General features: G+C 39.5%; 1 protein-coding gene across 2 annotated transcripts in view; it reads right to left on the bottom strand.

The window, feature by feature from the left end:
- The window catches only part of EIF2AK3 (eukaryotic translation initiation factor 2-alpha kinase 3), a 141,552-nt gene that overhangs the window by 84,602 nt on the left and 31,894 nt on the right, over positions 1 to 25,056 (bottom strand). For both annotated transcript variants that reach the window (XM_006875852.1, XM_006875853.1), the window contains exons 3-7: positions 9,352 to 9,546; positions 6,056 to 6,186; positions 3,302 to 3,533; positions 2,783 to 2,945; positions 1,289 to 1,429 (exon numbers count right to left, since the gene is read on the bottom strand). In XM_006875852.1, coding sequence (XP_006875914.1) covers positions 1,289 to 1,429; positions 2,783 to 2,945; positions 3,302 to 3,533; positions 6,056 to 6,186; positions 9,352 to 9,546 — 862 coding nt within the window. The remainder of the gene's footprint in view (positions 1 to 1,288; positions 1,430 to 2,782; positions 2,946 to 3,301; positions 3,534 to 6,055; positions 6,187 to 9,351; positions 9,547 to 25,056) is intronic.

The following is a 25,056-nucleotide window of genomic DNA, read 5'->3' as shown; positions in this document are numbered from 1 at the left end:
TAATCAATGTAATGAAACAAGTTATATGAATGGTTGAATGTGAAACTGATGATGTGCCCTGTAAACTTTCACTCAATCCACAATAAAAACCTTAAAAACAACAAAGCAAAACAAAAGACTAATAGACTGTAGGAGTCTATTAGGTAACTTGAGACCCGAGGAACTAGATGGTGCCCAGCTATCACTACCATCTGTGGTGACATTGAACACAATAGATGGTCCCAAACACAATGGAACAAAAATGTATTAAGAACTCAAATTCTTAATAAAGGCCAGACTAACTGGATTGATAGAGACTAGAGGAATTCCCGAGACTATCGCTTTGGAATACCCTTTAAACTGGGACCTCAAACCACTCCCAGAAATCACTCTCGGCCAAAAAGACAGAGTGGCTCATAAAGTCAATAATATCACTCATGGGTACTGTGTGTCTCCCAACAATTGTCTAAATGAGAGCAAATGGTCAACATTTACTCTAGGTCAAACAAGAGATGGTAAGACAAATAGAAACAGAATAACCAGAATGCTAATAATGAGAATGCTAATGTAGTGTCAAAGTTAAACAACGTCACTGTATGTATGTTGTTGTTAAGTGCCGTCAAGTTGGTTCCTACCCACAGTGTCCCTATATAGGGTGATAACCTAATTTGCCATATAAATTTTCTCAAAAGAAAACACCACAATAGAATACTAAAAAAAAGAAAAGAAAATGCATGAGCCTCATTCATTAATAGCTATTCAACTACGGTTCAGTCTGAACATGTAAGCCAAACAAATGGCCCAAGGATCTTGGTCTTTCAAAGCACAAGGTCTAGTAATTAAAATATGGTGTGACTCATGCACACACACACACCCACAATACATACATATATATATATATATATTAATACACAAGATACAGAAAGAAAGCTGTTAGGAAGTAGGTAGACCAATATTTGAATTAATTTAACTGTGAAACAATGCTAGATAAGTTTCACTTTCATATTCTTAGTAAAAATATTAAGAATTAAATGGTACTTTGGGGTGGTCAGCAAACAGTTAAGAGTTTTTCTAAGTTGTATAAAGAAATATTTATTAATATTAATATCTATAGAAGCAAATGCTGCTTCACAGAAATAATACCTTGAATGATAATTAAAATTTATGAGTAACAACTGAAATATCTTTCTTGCTTATCAGTAAAATATAATAGTTCTAATTTCTATAATATTCAAAACTAGACAAAGATAATCATGATTAGACCTCTGAGTACTTCAATAACATTTGTAAAACTTGAAAAACCACTTACGAATTAAGGGCTTCCATTTGATTGTTGGCAAAGGAACAATTGCATTTTCATTATTGACAGATTCCAAGGCCTTAGGACCGGTAGGAAACTTTTCTGAAATTCTGACAGATGACTGCAGATACAGCTGGCCTCGGTACATTCCTAAATTGATCAAAACATTACCAATTATGTTTTGAATCCTTGGTCAGGCACCAATGATCTTGTCTGTTTTCAAAACAGTTTCGTTTTGATTGAACAAAATTAGATTAATTCCCATAAGTCATTCATGTGCTACACAAATCTTTATAGTGAAGAATTTTGGCTGCAACACTCAGATTTGAGTCTTGGGCTAATATATAAGGGGGATAATATATAAGGGGGAAAAGATCCCTATAATATTTCTCACAGAGTTAACAGCACATTTTCTATCATTACAGGAAAAATCTGCCTAAAGAAATTTTCAACAGCCAATGTACCCTTATGAGGCTAATAAAAGGGGACTTCAAAACGTTTGCAGAAAGAGAATGAAAAGATAATGGAGTTTTTCCCATGAACTTTCTTCTTGTTGTTAATTGCCATCAAGTCGGTTCCAACTCATAGTGACCCTGTGTAGGGTTTCCAAGGAGTGGCTGGTGAGTTTGAACTGCCAAGTTTGTGGTTCCAACTGACCTTGCAATACAGTGCTTTATCCCACAGCACCACACCAGGACTCCGAACTTCTAAGGGAAGTAAACTGATACAGATGCAAATGCAAACCCAAGCGTAGCAACTTGTACTCTGAAAATATATGAGCAGCTTATAATCATGGTATGCAGTGAGAACATTCCAAGTGTTTCTAATACAGGTCTGTGAGAAAAACAATATGAAAGGAATCCTGGTGTGGCGCTGTGGGATACAGCACTGAACCACAAGGTCGGTTTGAATCATAAGGTTGGCAGTTCAAACTCACCAGCCACTCCTTGAGACCCTATAGAGGGTCACTATGAGTCAGAACTGACACAACGGCACTTAACAAAACAACACAGTACTTAAAGATTAAAAAAAAAAAAAAAAAGATTTAAAACCTCAGAACCCCAATACAGGGTTGCTATGGGTCAGAACTGACTCCAGAGCACTTAAACAACAACAACATAGTACTTAAAAGTTTCAGAATTGAACAAATGGATAAAATAGCCGGTAAGGTAATTAACATAGAAATCTTAAGAGCAATCTACACCGGAGAATATAGTCGGGATTTAAAACTGCCATAAACAATCTGTTGCTGTTGTTGCACCATGGAGTCAGTTCCAACTCATACTGACCCTGCATAGGGTTTCCAAGGCTGCAAATCTTTACAGGAGCAGAACTCCTCATCTTTCTCCTGTGGAATAGCTAGCAGTTTCGAACTGTCAACCTTGAGGTTAGCAGCTCAATTCGTAACCACTACACTACCAGAGCTCCTGTAGGAAGGAACAATGTAGGTATATTATCTAGATGACAACACGTACCATCAATGGATAAGAGCCCTCTACTCACCCAAGTAAACACTGTTCTCTGTGGCTCCTCGCGCAGCTTCTACAATGTCTTCTTCATCTTCTAAAACTTCATTGTTAGATATGTAACTAGTATCATCAAAAAGGCTGATTGGAATGACTTTGTCATCCTTAACCAACCAGGCAGAAGCAATCGGAGTGCAAAACTACAGAAAGAAAACAGAAAAGAGATTCTAAAGCAGTATTTTATGTAGGAGTCATTAGGAGGCAAAAGAGCTCAGATGCTAACCTGGTTTGAATGCATCCAAAGGCACGTCAGAAGAAAGGCCTGGTGGTTGACTTTGAAAAATAAGCGACTGAAACCCTATGGAGCATGAGTTACAGTGGATTCCACGATAGCTACTTTCTGCTTTCATGTAATCTCAATTTGTAAAATATAATTTTAAATCACAAATTGCTTAAAGCATAGAAAACACATCAAGAATCCAAAATGGCAGTGACTTCCTTGTACCCAATGAGTCTGGGGAAACTGGAAGAGGAAAAAACATAGCATTTTAGGTACCTGATATTCCCATTCCAGATGTCCTCCTTTCTTATTAAATGCCATGACCTTCCAATCAGCAACAGAAACTTTTATGACTGTGTCGAGCATGGTAGCTTCTTGTTCTTCCACATCTGAAATAATTTTAGACTGCTCTTTGTTGCTGGGTTTAATGGTGCTTTCAATAAATCCAGCTCTAGTTTCCATGTCTGGAATATACCGAAGTTCAAAGTGGCCAACACTGAAATTCCACCTGAAATTTACAAAGGTGCATTTTAGAAAAGACTATGAAATGAAGGAAACAAATAATACAGAACTCTTCTATAATAAAGAAATATAGACTAAAATTTTGTGAGGAGAAAAAGGGCACCTCAACACAACCTTCTAGAAAGGAGTGCACTGATGATTTAAGCCACAAGAGGGCCCTTGAGCATTTTGTCCTGACCTTTTAGGACCAATGATTCTGTGTGGACTGACAACAGCTGAAGAACATAAGGCTTTCTCAAATATAAACAAATCCTCTAAATCAGAGTGTTTTTCTCAAAACACATCAGAGTCACATTAAAATGAGGTGCCAAGCAGTCTGTCTTACCTCTAAATTAAAGTCTGGGCACATTTCATTCAAGTGCTGAGAAATTAATGTATGCCAATAAACCTGGTGTGGCGCTGTGGGTTAATGTGCCAGACTGCAAAGCCATTTGAACTGCAAGGTTGGTGGTTCAAGCTCACCAGCTGCTCCTTGGAAACCCTGTACAGGGTCACTATGGGTCAGAATCGACTAGACAGCACTTGACAACAATAATAACAATAAACCAACATATAGGGCAAGATGAATGCATCAACTTTAGATTTATGTGAAAACACAGCCTCAAAGAGGCAATGTGATCCAGTATAATAATCTCCCATATGTTGATACCTGTGGTTCAAATCTCCTTGGAAACCCTACTCAATGGCATTTAGCAACAACAACCTTTCCTGATTCTCAGTATCCTTTCCCATAAAGTTGTTGTTGTTATTGTTAAGTGCCAGTGAGTCAGCTTCTACTCAGAGTAACCCAGTGTAAGTTTTCCAAGGAGCAGCTGGTGGGTTTGAACTGCCTACCTTGTGGTTCACAATCCAGTGTTGATCCTAAAGCACCATCCACAAAGTAGCAGTAATAAAGTTTCCCTTCAACTAGTAAATAGAAAAATCACTTTGCTATGAACAGTATTCAACTCCTGGTGTGGTGATGTAGGATCAGCACTGGACTGTGAACCAGAGACTGGCAGTTCAAACCCACCAGTTGCTCCTTGGAAATCCTATATAGGCTGCTATGAGTTGGATTTGACTCAACGGCACTTAACAACAACAACATGGATAGTGTTGTATCACTTAGATATGAAATGTTCTCACTCACTAAGAATTCCTAAAGAGGATGGGCCTTAGATTACAGATTCTTCCTATTCTGGTAACTCAAAATTCTGTTGAATGAAACCAGTAAGTACTGAGACATATAAGGAAACAAAATCCCTTCAGCATAAAGAAAGCCAGGTTGTCAGCCGATGCAAAACTCAATCCATAGTCCAGGGAAAGTACAAAGAAAACATTCTTAACTACATTTGAAAAAAGCTTTCAAGATAGAAAACAGAATTAAATTGAATGAGATTAGACGAAACCTGAAAGTCTAACTCATTTTCAAAAGATAACAATCTAAAAACATTTTTATTACACAGGTAGTTTAAAATTTAAGTATTCAAGCATATAGTTTAGATCCAGCATTTTAATTGAGATGACTTACCTTTTAAATCTCACATTTAAATGTAACAAATTACATAAGGAATTCATTAATTCATAAAAGGATTTGATATTTTAACACTCAGAAAATAAACTCAAAATATCATTTTAAATTTTGGATAGTGAGGGAAACTATGAAACAACTTACTAGACAGAACTACAGCATTAAATAGGCAAAGGCTGGATTCAGTCTTAATAACTTTTTCTGCATTCAAAGAACTTTGATTTGCGAAGTAGTCACTAAAAATATTGTTAATGTAAGACTAGACTAACATATAGTCATTGTAAGGGACTCTTTTTGGTTACAATTGAAACACATGGTGAGAAGGTTAGTTCAGAATTTGTTAACCAGGAGGCCATGATTCATTTAGGATCTATAACGTTATTTTATGCAAAGAGTATACACATTGCACGGTGTGTTTTTGTTTTTTTTTGAAACCACTGCAACCTCCTCATGCTAGTTTCCTATGCACTGTACATGTTATAGAGTCCTGGTGTGGTGCTGTGGGTTAATGAGCCAGACTGCAAAGGCATTTGAACTGCAAGGTTGGTGGTTCAAGCTCACCAGCTGCTCCTCGGAAACCCTATACAGGGTCGCTATGGGTTGGAACTGACTTGACGGCACTTAACAACAACAACATATATGTTATAGAGTCCTGGTTGTTATTATGGGTTAATGCACTGGACTGCAAAGTCGGTTTGAATTGCAATGTTGGCGGTTCAAGTTCACCAGCCACTCCTCGGAAACCCTATCTGGGGTCGCTATAGGTCGGAATGATTCGACAGCACTTAACAACAGAAACATGCATGTTATATGCATGTGTGTATTATTTGCATGGACACATCATATGGCAAAAATAAAGTATTCCTCTTGAAAAACTAGCACTGCTTGTAAGGCAACAAAATAATTCAGAAAAGTCTTCACAGAGAAAAGCACGATGACTTTTGGTGTTACATATACATTTAAGTAGTACTGAATAGCAACAGTCTCTGGATACACACTTCTCATTGCCACTACGCGGTCCGACAGCCCTGACAGTTTTCTGGGTGCGCTGCAGAAGCAGGATGTCTTCTTGCTCCATGTCATCACCATCCCAGCGGCGGCAACCCAAAGCTGAACAGATATACCTCACCTGAAAACAAAGGCATACGATCAGTATAGCATACAAGTTACAGGAGAGCAGAGATAGTCAAAGAGACTCCCTAAAAAGTAAAAGAAAACTGAGGAAATGTGTGAGAAGTAACCAAGGAACAAGGAACAGCAGTTAGCTTACTAACTCCTAATGTGTGCGTGATCTAGAACCGCGAAAGTAGCAGTGAACATTTATGTCTGGGAATGACTTGAAGAATTCGATAATTTTAGTCTTGGTTGGGAGAATAATCACTAAGAGATTGATAACCAAGTTACCCTACTGTAGCAATAACGTCATTAATCAAATTCCAGGTGAATTTTTAAGAACTCAAACTCAGAGTTTCTGTATAGCAGATAGACTTGGTACAAGAATGTTTTAAACCATTTGAAACAGCTTTCGTATTTCAAAGTGTCTCCTTCAAATTTTTACCTAAAAAAAAAGTGTCTCATTATGACCTTAACTAAAAGCCTCACACACAAAAAAGCGTACCTGTTAGAATACCACAACAAACCAAAACCAGATGATCAGATTCAATCTTGCTGTTTTGTAGATGAGAATACTGAAGAGAAACAGAGACTGACATGCTTGCTCAAAAAAACGGCTAGACAGGATTGCTTGGTTTCCTCAACACAGTGCAGATGCTGGTGGGTTACGAAGGTAGAAACATGTCTACAAGAGCAAAACAGTGCTTTGGGCATAATTATCAGATGGATATTAGTGCCCAAATCCTATTATCTAATTTAATGACCCACTAATAATGGACCGATTCTCCTCAGAGAAATGACTGGGGCAGGGTAGGTACAAGATGAACTGTCATCATCTGATTGTTCCAGAAGGTAAAAGACCTGCTCAGAATAGGAAGGCATGTCACAGGGCTAGGCAGCTTAAGGAGTTCACAGTTTTTAAAAAGTTAAGGGTAAGAAGAGCATTTTCTCATTCTTTCCTATTATATTTTATAGTTTATATGTAAATGTTCACACATCACGATGTTCATGACACCAGGCAGCATTTCATTCTGTTATATGTGAGTCAGAGTTGACATGATAGCATGTACCAACAACCACAAAAGGTTAAGAAAGTATTTGGACCCTTTTAAAGAAAATTCTTATACAGGCATACTTCAGAGAGATATATTGCAGATTCTATTCTAGATTGCCGCAATAAAGCAAATATCACAATAAAGTAAGTCGCACAAGTTTTTTGTTTCCCAGTGCATAAAAATTATTTTCACATTATATTGTTTTTGTTGTTAAGTACCATCAAGTCAGTTCTGACTCATAGCGACCCTGTATAGGATTTCCAAGGAGAGGCTAGTGAGTTTGAACTGCTGGCCTTGTAGTTCAAACCGACCTTATGGTATACGGCGTACTATCCTACAGTACCACACAGGACTCCACACTATACTGTTGTCGTGCTATAAAATAAGCACTGGACTGCTTATCACAAGATCAGTGGCGTGAATCCACCAATTGCTCCACAGGAGAAGGATGAGTCTTTTTGCTCCCAGAAAGATTTATCCTCGGAAACCCTACACAAGGTTGCTAGGACTCGAAAGTAACTCGATGGCAGTTTTTTTGTTTTGTTTTGGTAGTCTATTAAGTATGCAATGAAGTTAAGATAAGCACTGCTAATCACGAGATCAGCAGTTCAAACTCACCAGCTGCTCCTTGGAAACTCTACACTGGGTCGCCACGAGTCAGAACTGACTTGATGGCACTTAACCACAATAACAATATTAAATATGTAGCAGCACAGAGAAAAGGTTTGAAATATGGTGAGAATTACAGAGACATGGAGTAAGCACATGCTGTTGGAAAAATGGTGCCACAGACTTGCTAGATGCAGGGTTGCCACAATCCTACAATTTGTATAAAAAAAAGCACTATCTGCAAAGTGCAATAAAACGAGGCATGGCTGTATTTATTTTAGAGTTAAGCAATACTCTTGTTTACAAATGCATGTTAGTGGGAGAAGCAGAAAGAAAACATTTTCAGTGAATATTCAACCAGAATGAGCAGGTACAGGTCTTATGATTGACATCACTTACTTTTAAACATTTTGTTGTGGGTCAGGTGAAAGTTTACACAGCAATTAGCTTCCCATTCAACAACTTACATGTGACTTGTTCCATGACACTAGGTGCTATCCTGCAATGGGTCAGCACTCTTCCCATTTCCACTCTGTCTGCCCATTTCTATGTGTCTCTTCCCTGGCCTTCCTTGCCTTCTCACCTTTGCTTTTGACCAAATGATGCCCTTTTGGTCTCTTGTAGCTGCTTCTTCAAAGGAGCACATTCCTATTATCTTATAGGCCAATCTATTATTGGGCTGAGAGGTGACCTCCGGAAGTGGATTTTGTACTTGGTTAAAGCAGAGTCTTAGAACAATAGTTTTGGGGATTACTTCTACTCATTCTAAAAAAGGTATTTCTAGTTAGTAACTTCCAATAATGAATTTCTATTATAAGACTCAAGGAGCTCTGGTAGCGTAGTGGTTACGAAATAGGGCTGTGAACTGCAAGGTCAGTAGTTTGAAACTACCAGCTGTTACATGGGAGAAAGATGAGGCTTTCTGCTCCCGTAAAGATTTACAGCCTCGGAAACCCTGTACAGAGTCGCTATGAGTTGGAACTGACTCCACGGCACGGAACAACAAAAACAATTATAAGACTCAACCTTAGTAGCAAATTATCTTATGATTAAATTACAAGAGATCATGCTGGAAAAAGTTTAGGTTTAGACTTTAACAGCACAATCAAAGTCAAATCTGACCTTGAAACTTTCTTAACCTTTTAAAGTCTCTGTTTTCTCAGTTTGTAAAATTATTACAAACTTTCTTCTTGGGTTTTTATAAGATCAAGCTAGATAAATAAAAGACTAAAAGCAACTATTCTTACTGTCATGATTCTTATTACCCTTTGGAGGACTCTTCATCTGTCAAAATGGGAAAAAATATGTACCATTAAGACATACTGTGAGGTTTACAAGCAATATGAAAAAGACAGCTGAAACACAAAATTATAAGCCATACTTTTTACAGCAAAAAAGGTCCTCTCAGGGAAAAATGATAGTAAACCTCAAAGAATAATGTTGTAGTTTACAGAAGTATTTCTTCTACCCTTATTTATTCTGATTTGCTCCAAAATAAAATTAACATTTCCACTCACCTTCCCACTATATGCACTGAGTCCATAAGTAGTGAAAGACTTCCCTCCAGCCAAGACAACATCATCTCCGTATTTATAAGAAGATTCAAGAAGTGACTCCACAGTGAACGGAACCGTTTCCATGCTCTCACGGTCTCGATCCCACTGGAAGAGGTCTCCATCCAGGGAAGGAATGATCATCTTATTCCCAAATACCTACAACAAAAACTGGCTTTTAAAAGGGTTTCAAGTTTAAATTAAGAGTGGCAACTGAGAGCAGCAGTTTGGGCCCTGCTATACTCCAGCTTCCTTCTGAGTAGCAAATGAAGCAGCGCACTTCATCAACCAACAGTAACTTCAGAGAGCTGCCAATCACTTCCAGCACCCACACAGAAGACTCTTGTATGGTTTTCCCCCAACGAAACCAAAAGGCTAAGCTCACTGCCTTCGGTTGGATTCAGATTCTTCCAAGGCTGTAAGTCTTTATAGAAGCAAATTGTGAAACCTTGCCCCCAGGGAACAGCTGGTGGGTTCAAACCACTAACCTTTTGGTTAACCACAGAGTGCTTTAACCACTGCACCACCAGGAATCCTTCATGGGACAAAAAAAAAAGAGCCCCCCATAACCACCACCCCCCCAAAAACAAAAACAAAAAACAAGCCCACAGAAACAGTGCCATTACTCATAGCAACCCCATACAGAGCTTCCAAGACTGTAAATCTTTACAGGAGCAGACAACTTCATCTTTCTTTCAAGAAGCAGTGATGGGTTTGTACTGGCGACCTTGACATTATCAATCCAGTACTTCTACAACGCCGCCAGAACTCCCTTCATGGGGCAGTTATTGCTGTTGTTGTTGAGTGCCATGGAGTTGGTTCCGACTCATAGTGACCCTGCACAGGGTTTCCGAGGCTGCAAATCTTTACGGGAGCAGAAAGCCTCATCTTTCTGCCGTGGAACAGCTGGTAGTTTCGAACTGCCGACCTTGAGGTTAGCGGCATGATTTGTAACCACTATAGTAGTGTTCCATAATAGTAGGTGAGCTACCAAAAGAATTCTGTGATCAAGTAAATTCAAGAGTTACTGCAGGATTGCCTATAATCATTAATGTACTAATATATACTATGATTTTCCAGTACAGCAACAGCATACTTAGTATTACCCAGGCCAATTACTATCAGAGCCTTGGATACTAGTACCCACGGAACACAGGTTTGGAAATGTTAATTTAAGCAGTATCCCTTCTTTTTATTTGTTTTTCAGCACTGAGCCTGAAAACTAAGCTTATTGGTTTTAGGTCCTCAGTTTTCTTTCCTTCTCTTAACAATACAGAGTGAAGGCCTACTGTGTGCCAGCCGCTATGCTGGTACTTGAGTTAGATTGATAAGGAACACAAACAGAAATCACTACTACCCTTGTGGAGCTTAAACTCTGGTGATTGGAGACAAACAACATAATATGTAGTATTTGTTGCTGTAAAGTGCTGTTGAGTTGATTCTGACCCATAGCAACCCTGTATAGGGTTTCCGAGGAACAGCTGGTGAGTTTGAATTGCCAACCTTGCAGTTCAAACAGCTTTGCAGTCTGGCGTATTAACCCACAGTGCCACACCAGGACTCGTAAAATATAGTATGTTAGGTGACAAATGAAGTCTAGGTGTGGCACTGCAGAATAATGTACAGGACCGCAAGGTTGATTTGAACCATAAGGTCATTGCTTGGAAACTCACCAGCCACTCCTTGGAAACCCTATGGGGTCATTATGAGTCAGAACCAACTCGATGGCACTTAACCACAATAACAACATTAAGTATGGAGTAGCATAACGAAAAGGTTAGAAATTTTTGAGAATTACCAAAATGTCACAGAGACATGAAGGGAGCACAGGCTGTTGGAAAAACAACAACAACAGGTAACAAATGTCAAAGGGAAGAAGAAGATTACGAGACACTGGGAACCGTGTGTGTGGCTGTTTAAAGGAGCTCAGAGTAGGTCCAATTGAGAAAGTAACATTTGAGCAACAATCTAAAGATGAGAGAGTTAATCATGCTGATACCAGAGGATCTTCCCTTGCAAAGACTCTGAGAGGGAAGAGTACCTGTCATGCCTGAGGAACAAGGCAATTGAACTGACAGTAGGAACAAAGGTGGAGACTTGGAGAGTAAGCAAAAGAGGTAACGGTGGGCTGACAGCATGAAGGTGGTAAAGGTGGTGGGATACGAGCTATCACTGGAAAGTAAAGCCAATAGGATTTCACAGGGGGGCTGCTGTAGAGCGTAAGCAAAAGGAAGGCGTTCAGATGACCACACCAAGATTTCTGGCCAAGAATGGCTTGTTTCATGAGTAAGATGTTTTAGTACATGGCTCTGTGACATTGACTTTAGACATTAACAAAACAAAACAAAACAACAAAAACATACAAACAAAAGGCCTTCAAAAAGTTTATGGAAGAATGGAATGAAAAGATAATGGAAATGTTCACAAACTTTTTGAAGCCCCTTGCATATACAATTTGACTTCTTTCAGTTACTGACACTATTTGCCTGGCCATCCAGGCTCTAAACTTTGGGAAAAGGCAGTATGAATGAACAAGGAGGAGAAAAGAACGTCAAACCAACGTTGGCCTTGTAAACTTTTTCTAATTGCAGCAATATATATACAACAAAATATTTTCCATTTCAACCATTTTTTACGTGTATTTAAAAACGTATTTGTTGCTGTTGTTGTTCCTGGAGCAGCAGAATCAGTTTTTTAAAGGGATGTTGTTTTTGTTGTGTGCCATCGAGTTAATTCCAATTCAAACCCTATATAGGGCTTCCAGGAGTGGTTAGTGGGTTTGAACTGCCAACCTTGTAGTTAGAAGCCCAGTGCTTACCCTATAGCACTACTAGGACTCAAAATATTCCATACTCACCAACTGGTCTGTACATGGTTCGAACCTGCAACCTTGGTGTTATTGGCACCATGCTCTAATGAACTAAGTTACCCAGACCCACTTAAAGGGATGGTTGGCAGTGGTTGTGTGCTGTCAAATTTGGTTCCAACTCATAGCTACCCTGTATAGGATTCCCAAGATTACAAATCTTCATGGGAGCAGAAAGCCATTATCTTTCTCCTGTAGAGTGGCTGGTGGATTCGAATTGCTAACCTTGCAGATGACAGCCCAAGGTGGAATGTCCCATGCAACTACTAGGAGTTCCACTCACACATCTCCTCTTCTACTACCCTTCCCCCATGCCTCTGGGTTTCTAAAGAAGTTGAAAGCCACTATCTTTAATCTATGTTCTTTCCTTTTTATTTCAAATCCTTGGTATGTCCTGCCTGACCTCTCATAATAGCCTCTTTACAATTCTTCTTAACTGGAAATTTCCTCAATCCAACCTCTACATATCTTCTAGATTAATCTCTCAGAGACAGAGTTTAAGCTGGTTATTACACAACTCAAAATGCTTCAACAGCTCTATTATCGTCTTAAAGACCCCAAATCCTAAATCTGACCTTCAAAGTCCTCTAAGTATGACCTAAAGCAAACTTTTCATGAGTGCCTTTCACTTTTCACCATGTGGGCATCATTACTGAAGTATGACAATATAATGTCACTGCTATTGTTGTGTCTCCATTGTCATTCTCAATGTCCCTTCTTCCTGGAACACCCTCCTGTGCTAATTCCATCTACTTAAATCCTAGCTGGTCTTCAAGCTGGCATCACTAATGTCTCAAACTCCAAGAAAATTTGGAAGTGTAAACTTGCTGAAAGAAATCCCAATCCTAATACAATTATAGGGAAGAAAGCACACATGAAAATAGTCCACACAGAAAAAAAAAGAAACCCAGTGTGATAAATGCACACAGGGACAATTGGTAACCTTAACCCTAATTAGTATATGAGTGTTTTCTGTGTGGTTTTTTGTGTGGTCTTTTTACAATGTGAGCTCCCCCCCACCCCCCAGTTGCCAGCTATTTCCATTATCTTATAATGTCTACCCACAAATTACTTATTTGTTGTGACAAATAAAAACAACAACAGTAAATATACATTGAAGAATCCAAAGAATATCCTGACTGGTGGACAAAGTGAACATCATTATTAATAAATGACAGATGTGACCTTTGGAAAATGGACCCTAAGGCAATATTCTAGCCAGGAAGGCACAACTCAGATCTAACCAAAGGAAACATCAGACAACCACAAAAGAGGGAATTTCCTTTTCTCTTTTAAAGGGACCAGAGACTGCATTCCGTAAAAATCAAAGAGAAAGAAAGGTTGCAGAAAAGTCCAAATTAAAAGAGGCTAACATGACAAATAAATGAAATGTCTGGTCCTAGATTTGATGCTGTGCTGGGGTACAGGATGCCATAAAGGACATTATTAGGCCAACTGAGAAAGCTGGAACATGGAGGGTAGATTACACGCAAGTATTGGCATCAATGTAAATCTATGACGCTGACAGCTTGTAATCATGTAAGAGAGCAGCTATTAAGAAATATACACTGAAGTATTAGGAGTAAAGGCTATGATGTGAATTTAACTTAACTTCAAAAGGCACAGTAAAAGCAAAAGTGTGGGGGATGGCGAGAGAAAGAAAAGGAGCGTACAAAGACTCAGATTATTTAGCAAACAAAATTCGGATAGGTGGGTCTGTTTTTTTGTTGTTATTGTTGTGAAGTGCCATCAAGTCGGTTCTGACTCCTAGGGACCCTGTACAAGGTTTCCAAGGCGCAGCTGGGGTGTTTGAACTGCTGACCTTGTGGTTCACAGTCCAGTGCTGATCCTACAGCGCCACACCAGGAGTTTAGTACCACTTTTATTGGTGCCAGAGCCCTGGTGGCACAGTGATTAAAGCATTCCATTGCCAACACTGCAGAAGAAGGCTGTGGCAGTCTGCTTCCGTAATGATTACAGTATTAGAAGCCCCGTGGGATGGTTCTACTCTGCCCTTTAGGGCCACTATGAGCCAGTATCGGCTTGATGGCAGTGGGTTTGTCTTTTTTGGAGGGTTTTTTATTTGTGCAGCTTTTTGTGGTTTGAAATTTATTCCAAATAAGAGAAGGGGGGGTCAGGGAAGGGCACTTAGACCCTTGTTGGGAGCTCTATAATTAAACTCAGATGTTTAACAGAAAACAGAAGAAGGTTCATTATAGTTGGTTAAGATTTCCAACTATTACTCTTTACTAACATATACAAACATGATTTTTACCAAACTCTCAAATGATATTAGTATGTATCCACCAAATAGTGCCTTAGAGTTACATTATTGTTTTATTCTTTACATTGCTGTATTTCTTGAAAACAGCAGATAACAGATTTAATTGTAATAAACATTTTCTATTTATATTTTGTAGAATGTCCAAACTGAAGTTGTCATTCAGAATAAATGTATGCCTATCCTACAATAACAATATGATCTCCCATTTCAACCTAAATATATCAGAAAATCAAATACTAACTGCTCTCCACCTTCTATCAGTATTCTATATTCTATTTACTAGAACAGCAAGTTCAAATACGTTTTAAAAAATAGTTACTTCAATTGCCAGTCATTCCAACAGCTGTACTAGGTTACAGTGGTGTTGCTGTTATACACTGTCTAGTCAGTTCTGACTCAGTGAGCCTGTAAAGGGAGGAGCTGGTGGGTTTGAATGCCAACCTTCTGGTCAGCAGGCCAGTGCTTACCCTACAGTGCCACACCAGAACTCCTGGTTAAGGTACAAAGAAGCAGGTGTGCACCACTAAATCAAAGAGGAAGAGATGCCAGTGGGTCTATAAACACAGAGCATTTATTTTTACTGTTTCCTCTTCCATTAACAAGCTCTTTTCCCCTAAAGCAGTAGTGGGTCCTTGGGGAACATGATGGCTCCTAAGAGCAAAAAAAACCAGCTGTTAACCTTAAAGAGGAAGTTCATCTTTGCATTAATGATGATCTATGTGCCACCCAAAGTAAAAGATCACAGACTTATTATCTCCAATTAAAAATATGGATTACATGACTAAGATGACCATATTGAAAAATAAAGTGGAAACTGCCTCATTTTTAAAGTTAACTCTTCAACAGGACTAACTCATTGAAACAAGCACATACACACACACAAAACAAATAAAATGAGGCCAAATAGCATTATGACTCAATAATGAATCATCATGCCATATTTCTGGATGGTGAATTTTGGAGGTTCACTTTCATAGAGCTACTCTCCACTGATAGGCTATCTATGAGTCATACAAATGGCTGCTAACCTTGGTACCAATCAATGTGAAGTCTTTCAAGCTGCATCTGTGGAAGCAGATGGCGCTTTTTCTTGAGAGCCCCGAGAATATGCACATAGTTCAGGTAGAGAGATGACATCACCCCTCACAATAGCATTACCTCATCTCCTAAGCATAGGAATGAGTCACCCAGATAGTCAGCTGCAAATCTCTTGGTAGAAAAAAATGTAGGTTACGGTAATACATTTTCACATTCCACTGGTTTGTCCATGTAAACAGCTATTTGTTCTGATTCGCTGCTCCGCATCTCAAACTAGCTCTGTGGCTTGCTTCCCCCTTTAATCATTTTTTAAAACCTGTAACTTCTTGTTAAGTTGTCCAGATGAGAGACATTATTTCCTCTGGTTTTTCTTTGTTTAGGTTTTTTTGGTCCATAATTTTCAAACAAAAGGTTTGTCACATCAGCTAGGAACCTCAGTACACTAAGGACCCATTCAGGGTATCTGTGTAACCACAAAGCAGTTTCGTGAGACAATTTCTTTTCTTTTTTTAAATACAGTATCTTATTGTGTTTTCGATGAAAGTCTATACAATTAGGTTCCCATTTAACAATTTCTATACATACTGTTCAGGGGTATTTGTTACATTTTCCACAGTATGTCAACATTCCCCTATCACTGCTCTGCTCCTCCTGTGCCCCAACACAACCTTCTCATTTTTGCTTTAGGGTAAATGTTGATCATTGGTCTTATATTAGATTTTTTTTTTTTAAAGGAGCTCTGGTAGCGTAGTGGTTACGAATTGGACTGTGAACCTTAAGGTCAGCGGTTCAAAACTACCAACTGCACCGCGGGAGAAAGATGAGGCTTTCTACTCCCGTAAAGATTTACACCCTCAGAAACCCTATACAGGGTCGCTATGGGTCAGAAACGACTCGATGGCACATAACAACAACAATGGCACACACTATTCATAGGCAAAATTCTTTATTTTATGAGCCAATCTGCTATTTAGCTGAAAGTCAACCTCTGGAGCTTTAGTTCAAAGTCTAAAGGGTATCTCAAGGTGACCGTCTCAGGGGATCCTCTAGCCTCTATTGGTCCATTAAGTCTGACCTTTTAAAAAAGTCAATTTCTACACCTGAACAAAATCTACATGGTATAATGAATCTTCATGGTACCTGTTACCCCAGAGACTGGTAGCTGAAATTAGAAAAATTAGAACTCTTAACTTTCAAGAAGCAAAAGGAATTTCAATTGAGAACATAAAGTACTATTGTTAAAATGAAAACTACCAGCAATAAAACCCAAATGCGTCAAATTATATATAAATTGTTATTGTTAAGTGCTGTCAAGTCAGTTCCAACTTATAAGGAAAAAGGTCTCTTTATATACACACACAGACACATACACATATTGTTGCTATTGTCAAGTGCCATCAAATCAAAACGACCCTGTATAGTGTTTCTGAAGAGCAGCTGCTGGGTTTGAACTGCCGACATTGTGGTTTGCAGTCCAGTATGCTGATCCTATGGCACCATACCAGAAGTACTACAAACACACACACACATATTGTTGTTGTTGTTGTTAAGTGCCATCAAGTCAGTTCTGATGCATAATGACCCTGTATAGCATTTCCAAGGAGTGGCTGGTGAGTTTGAATTGATGGCCTTGTGGTGCAAATTAGGTATGATGGTTGTTACACTATTTTCTTTATGTCTGAAATTTTCTTTAATAAGTTGAAGTTGAATGTATCTTGAAAAGGTGTATGTGTAGGTAGGGTGAGGTAGTTGGGGAGAAAATGAACTTTCATTTGACTTTGAAAGTTAGGTTTTTCTCATAGCATTTTTTCATTGAGTGATTTGGACATTAAGCATTTCACATCCCAGAAACCATATTGAGAAGTAACCTTTATGCACTAACACTGAAAACCAAAAACTTCTCAGGAGAGTTAGTGAGGCCCCTCACCACAGAAAAGGGAAGTGATCACTGTGATGAAAGCAATCCCCTGTAAAAACTGAGAAGTAACAGGAATTAAACTGTCACAAGGGTTAAAAAGAGGGAAAGAACAGTGTGGCAAGATGCAGACTCATGAAAAGGAGGGATAAGGAACAGTGAATACAGATTATGAGGGAAAAGGACAGAACAAAGATGGTTTGCCCTAGACTATTTATTAAAGGAGCAGACATCCCTGTCCCACCTCCACTCCAGGGGGAGCATCGCCAAGATACTACAATATCTGACAATTACAATTAGCCTCCTGAGGAATTAAAGGTAAAATTCATTAAGACTGGGAAAATATAAAACATGAAAATTATCCTATTAAAAGTGGAGTTGACTTTTTTGTTATCTGAAAATTTCCTTTGTTACTCTCTTTGTCATGTGACTTGTTTTGCAAATCAGTAGCTGATTGGGCCTCTTCCAATACCCAGTCTCAGGGTTCCTGACTGCCTATATGAGTTGGACAAAAATGAACACTTTATTCACCCTTTTACACAATTTCTCACATCAGGTGTTTTACTTAACCTTATACTCATTTTCCTTAACCACCTTAAAAGGTTATCTTTGGGTCCCCACACTACTTTGTTTCCAACATTTTGGGTATCTTGTTCCTTTCACTGTTCCTCCAATTCCTACACAATCAAAATGGAAATGGTTTTTGGTCATTTTCTTTTGCAGAGAAGTAGATCTGTGTTGGAAAAAGTATAGCCAGAGTACTCCTTGGAAGCCAGGATGGTCAGACTTCGTCTTTCACACTTCAGACTTACTGTCAGGACGGACCAGTCACTGGAGAAGGATATCACATTTGGTAAAGTGGAGGGTCGGAGAAAAAGAGGAAGACCCCCAGCGAGATGGATTAGCACAGTGTCAGGCAGCATCATTGGGCTCAAGCGTAGCAATGATTGCAAGGCTGGTGCAGGACTGTGCAGTGTTTCGTTCTGTTGTATGTACGGTCGCTATGAGTCAGTAGCCACTCAGTGGCACCTCAACAACAACTTTTAGTGAAGGGGAGCCCTTGTGGTTTGCATGTTGGGCTGCTAAGCACAACATTAGTATTTCGAGCCCACCAGTCACTCCATGGGAGGAAGATGAAGCTTTCTGCTTCCATAAAGATTTATAGCCTCAGAAACTCTATGCAGGATGGCTACAAGGTAGAACTGACTCGATGGTACACAAACACCACCACCACCAATCAACCACCTAAGGGTGGTCCCAGTCAGGAGTGTATATTATAAACCAGTTACCACCCATTGTGGATGCATTTAGATTGATAAATATTCATAAAGTACTCATATCAACTAGTAGTTGGAGAAATCTGGAGAAAATCAGGCTAATCCCTAAAATCCCATTTAAACTAATCTATCCTTGAAGTCCTGATATGACACTGAAGGATTAAGTATTGCATTGCTAACAGCATGGTCAGTGGTTCAAACCCACCGTTGCTCCTCAGAAACCCTATACAAGGTAGTTAGTTATGAGTCAGAACTGACTTGATGTCACTTAAGAACAAAGTCCTTGAAATATTTGTTTCCCCTCAGTCACTTACGTTAACTTACCCTACCAGCAAAACTTTCAATGTTAAAGATTCTAAAAGTGTGGCCTTCTCTCTTTCAAAGTCCTTGCTCTCCTCAGATCCCATGACACTGAAAATACTCTCTTCAGCTCAGACCTGTGACATCAAGATCCCAATAGTCAAATAACTCCTTAACAATAGTAGCCACTCCAAACTTATCATAGCTCAACCCATTCGATTTTCGTCCCCTCTTGGAATCCTGGTGTGGAGTTGTGGGTTAATGCTCTGAACTGCAAAGACGGTTTAAACCAGAAAGTCGTCAGTTCAAGCTCACCAGCTGCTCCTCAGAAAACCTATCCAGGGTCCGTATGGGTTGGAACCAACTCGATGGCACTTAACAACAATAACAACAGATGTGCTCTTAATTGACAACTATGGCACTGTGGAAGCATAGTGGTTGCAAATCGGGCTGCTAACCTCAGGGTCAGCAGTTTGAAACTACCAGTTGGTCCACGGGAGAAAGATGAGGCGTTCTGCTCCTGTAAAGATTTACAGCCTCAGAAACCCTGTACAGGGTCACTATGAGTCGGAACCAACTCCACGGCACATACAACAACAATGGCGCTGTGGGTTAATGTGCTGGACTGCAAAGTCAGATTGAACTGTAAGGTCGGCAGTTCATGCTCACAAGACACTCCTCAGAAACCCTAAACAGGGTCGCTATGGTTTGGAACTGATTCAATGGCACTTTGACAACAACAACAAATCTTCCTTTGGTGTTTCAATTTCATAAAGAGATTCGTCACTAAACTTCTCTTACAGATACCACTTTACTTCACTCGGTTTGACCACCACCACTCTAGCCCAGTCCCAACTATTAGAATTCAAATAGCTAACATCATCCATGCTTGGCTACTACCATGGGGTCTCTTCACAGGCCTCCTCACTTCTGTTCTTGTTCCTCTTCGTCCATTCTATACAGTCAAAGTGATCACTCCCTCTTAAACGGTTTCCCACGGCTTGGGATAAAATGATACATGTGTAATATGGTTTACCAGATCTGCGAAATCTGGTCCCATGGTTGTTGTTAGCTGCCATCAGTTTGGCCCTGACTCATCACGGCCCCATCAACAGTGGAATGAAACCCTGCCCAATCCTGTGTTAGTCCTCACTTGGTTGCAAATCAGATCACTGTATTACATAGGGTTTCGCTGGCTGATTTTTGGAAGTTAATTGGCAGACATTTCTCTCTAGGCCTTCCTAGTCTAGCAGCTGCAATGAAATCTGTTCAGATCACAGTAACACACACCACCCTCTGTTGGCAGATGGGTGGTGGCATGAGGTAAACTGGTTGGGAGCCTAGTCCATGTATCCCTCCGGGAAGGAGAGAATTCTACCACTGAGGCACATTGCCCCCAATAGCATGGTCCTTGCCTATTTCAACTGGCTCACTTATACTCTGCTACTTGAACCCTCATTCCTGTTGTCATCCTCTTGTCCTTTCCACTCCCTGAAGACACCAGGATAATTCTTGTAATGCCTTGGTGCGGACTATGTTCTCTCCTATTGCATTGTTTTCCCCCTTCACTACCCCTTACCCAGTCAGCTCCTATCAAGCAATCTCAGTTGTCAACATTTATTCTGAGCAACCTTCTCTGATCCCCGGAGTAGGTGGGTCAGCTATCATGGCTACAGTCTCGTAGTACTCTGTACTTCCTTGTGGCAATCAGTACACTCAACTATACTGTAAACACACAATTCATTATTTCATATCTGTCTCCAGATGGCTCCTCATACAGAGTGCCATGTAATCTGCAGTAGGGCAGGAGCTCATTGGTCTTAGGCACTATCTCAGTGAACAACCCAGTGATGAGTTCAGTTGTAGGTGTGTTTAGTTCCTTTCACTATCCCACTGGCAGAGCCTGAGAGGCAGTTCAGTGCTCACAGCGACTAGAGGAGTACATTATACATATGCAAGATGTCTTTGAATAAATCTTCTGGATAAAGCACATGAAGAATTATAATTATTAGTACAAATACACTGTGGAGCACTGAGGTATTTCCAAAAGCATGAAATACTAAAAATAGGGCAAGGAGTTAAGTCCAAAATCTACAGCTGAGTCTCAGTTTTGCTACATCTGACAAATCTGTGGGTCTCTCTGAGTACCAATTTTCTCACTGGAAAATGAAAGCTAGTAAGAATATTTACTTCTCAAAGCTATTTTAAGGATTAAGTGGGGATGGACTTGATATTTTCTTGTAAATTATAAGTGCTTTTCCACGATGGCTGTTATGTAGATATGATCCAGGGCTATTATTCTGAACCTCTGATGGAATTCCTGTGTGTCTGTGTGTGTATGCATGTATGGACACATGTGTATGTATATCTGCATGCTTATTAAAGGAAGAAGTCAAAACAAATATGGACACTCAATTCAAAAACATCTGGTCACTCAATTCAAAAACATCTGAGTCTTATCTCTAAAATGAAACTTCAGAGATGAACTGGGGATCATTAGCACCAAATTTCAAAGAAAATAAAAGCTTTTGGAATTCAAATAGCTACAATGAAAGTAAACTCAAGAGAAACTTAGACCCAAAGCGTTAATTATACTATGTCAATCATTTCCCAAGCACAGGCTCAAAATGTCCTTTAAAAACAAAGCTTCAAAACCAAGTGAAGCTTAATTAAATGCAAGAAATATATCAAACTGTTCTCAAGCCTCTGATCAGAAATCTCTATCAGCCGTAACATTCCTTTGATTATAGCATGGAAGTACTGTGGATGTAACAGGATTTTAACAATCACTAAAGCTAAACACAATTTTAAGAAAAAAAGTTAATGCATATATTCTTGTATATTTTAATTCTTCAAAAAGGCATGTTATGTGTGGAATGAAAAATGGAACTTAAATTAACCAAAACGAGAAATTGACTAGAATACTATATGTCAGAATTCACTATTTGTGACTTTAAACAAAAAAGGAAGGAAGGAAGACACTCGAACATTGTTGTGATAAGGGGATACGTTATTTCTCTGAAAACATTGGCATTATCATGAATGGAAGTACAGTGCTCCTGACAATGACACATGGAAACCTGCAAGAATTAGCAGAACAACAAACAAGATGGCGGATCGGGCTGAAGTGCAGTAAAGGAGTTCCGCCAACAACAACACAGAATACCCGACCAAGCAGGCTCAGGGGCTGGTCCCAGAACTCTGAACCACATATAAAGGAATATTCAGAAGGTTGGAAGGCTCACAGCTGGGGGAATTTGTGGCAGAAGCAAGAAATCTATTGCTTTCTAGTCCGGGATGCTCAGCTGCTCCAGAAGCCACCATCTTGGGTGAGACCAAGTGGGGGAAGGATCAGAGCGGCCACAGACGCCTGGCAGAACCACTGAGATAAAGGTGTAGACATTCTTTTCTTTTGGTATCTGTTCAATGGTCATTTGCTATCTGCGCACCTCCATTCTGGTGACTATAGGGGTACCTGAGCTACTGGGCACCTCAGCCCCACCCTTGGAGGGTTCTACTACGCATGCACACAGATCTCCGTGAAAATTAAAGAGATGGTTTCCAATTAAAACCAAACGGCCACAGCCGGCCCTGAACTGTTTACAACTAGAAAAAAGGCCTGAACGGGGATTGTGGAGCTGAACAAGCAGACAAAAAAGGAAATAGGCTGAAAATTAAATCCTAAATTACGTCAAAACGACCAACAGTGGTATCTTGAAATTTCTCAGGAAGAAGAGTGAAAAGGGAAGCCCATTTCCTGATCACATTTACCTGGAGCCATTCAGAAAGCATAAAAAATTCCAAAATACATACCCATCTAAGTATTAAGTCCACAGAAAACCCCTGAAGATGCCCAAAACACAGAAGCAGATGACCATCTGCACATGTCCACAAATGAGATAAAGTGACTGAGGCATATGAGCTGGAAGTAGACCTACACTCCATACTAGAAGATGGGCAGTCTTTGGAAATGCCGGAGAAGGAATTCCTAAAAATGATTATAAAAGGTATCAAAACACTATACAATGGAGTTGAAAAAATTAAGGAAGAAGTCAGGAAAGTGCTACAGGAGCAATCAAGTAAGATAGCTAGAGCATTGGAAACAATTCAAAACCTACAGAAAGAGGTCCAAACGATTAATAACAGAATATCAGAAATGAACAATACATTGAAAGGGCAAAGGAATAGAACTGAAGAGATAGAAGTTAGAACTAGTGAGCTAGAAAATAAATCTCTCAACACTACTAGATAGAAGAACAAACATGAAAAAGGATAAAAAAAATCAGAAGAAGGCCTAAGATTCATGTTGGATAACATGAAGAGGAATAACATAAAAATTATTGGCATTCCTGAACAGGAACAATCACATAAGTCCACAGAGGAGATAGTTTGAAGAGATTATGGAAGAAAAATTTCCTTACATCATGAAAAGTGAAAAGATAAGCATTCAAGAAGCTCAACGAACCCCAGGACGGACGGACCCTAAAAGACAATCACCAAGACATATATAATAATCAAGCTCTCCAAAATCAAAGATAAGGACAGCATCTTGAAAGCAGCTAGGCAAAAGAGAAATATAACATACAAAGGCAAGCAAATCAGATTAAGCTCAGATTTCTCAACAGAAACCATGCAGGCAAGAAGGCAATGGGGAGATTATATAAAACCCTGAAAGAAAAAAACTGCCAAACAAGAATCCTCTACTCAGCAAAGCTGTCAATCAAATATGATGGTGTAATCAAAACATTCCAGGATAAGCAGAAGCTAAGGGATTTTGCCAAAGCCAACCCTGCTATGAAAAACATCCTGAAGGAAGTTCTGTGGACTGAGAACCAACAAGAACACATAACAACTACAGAATGACGTACATGGCAGCATCAACCTGAACTCAGTCGACAAATGAATGAGTCAAGAACAGAATAAAATTATAAGAACAAAGGATCTGGGAGGTCAGTTTATGATCAAAACAATTATAATGTGAAAAAAGGTAAATACAGAGATCCAGGTGGTGGAAAGGTCAGGTAGATTACTGGATAAAATAGACTATCTAAAATGGAGGGAAGAACTAATGGAATATAAGGTAACCACAATGGGTTGGGGTGGGGGGTTTATTTTGGGTGTTGGGGAGGGTAATACAAAAAGCGGGGAGGAGGTAGAAGAACAAGATAGATAGGGGAACACTGAGACAGGTTTGCATGGCCTAGTGGGACAGAGATAAAGAGATAAAGAGTGATGCATACTCAACCTTGGAACAACAGGGCTCTGGGATATAGGGATCTAGGTATAGCTTGAAGAAGGGAAATAATACTAAAATAATAATAAAATGCCTTACGAATATTACTTTCCCTTGCCTACTATTATAAAATAGATACGTGAGTGGGATAGAAAGGAATGTTGGGAAACCTGCTTAGAGAAAACTTGTAAGCCTGCCTTCAGCCTATAACTGACTGGAATACCTAAAAGGGGTTCTACAACTTGTCCAGTGAAATAGGCCTTGTACAAAGCCTTTACAGAGTATAGGACCTTAGGTGGAATCCTGAGTCCCATCCACAACCTTGTGAGGTGAGAAAATTCCCACTAGAAAGGACAAGCAGACTGGAACAGCTACAGAGACAGAAGATACATCTTCATGATGGACCTGACCTATACTCAGAGCGGTAGTTACTCTAAATACCAACAGAGAGGGAAAGAATCTTCAAATCAAGTTTCAATGCTATCCATTCTGTACACAGGGTAGATAGGAACGGGCAACGTAGACATTGGTTACCTAAAATGAGGGGGCAATAAAGGCACGAAGTGACTGGCTTACAACATTTCAAGAGGGAGCTCAGTTTAAGAGGGTGGGGGGAAAGAAAGATTCCCCACTGAATAGCTGTCATCTTGTCTAGATGGATCTGGTGAAAGGAAATGGGGATAAGATTCAATAGTGAATAACTGTTATCATGACTAATCGCAACTGTCACACTTGTAAAAGTAGAAGTTTTGTAAC

Source organism: Chrysochloris asiatica, unplaced genomic scaffold (genome assembly GCF_000296735.1).
Source record: "Chrysochloris asiatica unplaced genomic scaffold, ChrAsi1.0 scaffold00341, whole genome shotgun sequence".
Taxonomy (NCBI): domain Eukaryota; kingdom Metazoa; phylum Chordata; class Mammalia; order Afrosoricida; family Chrysochloridae; genus Chrysochloris; species Chrysochloris asiatica.
The sequence above is the reverse complement of the archived record's forward strand: the minus strand, read 5'-3'. Positions and strand labels throughout refer to the sequence as shown.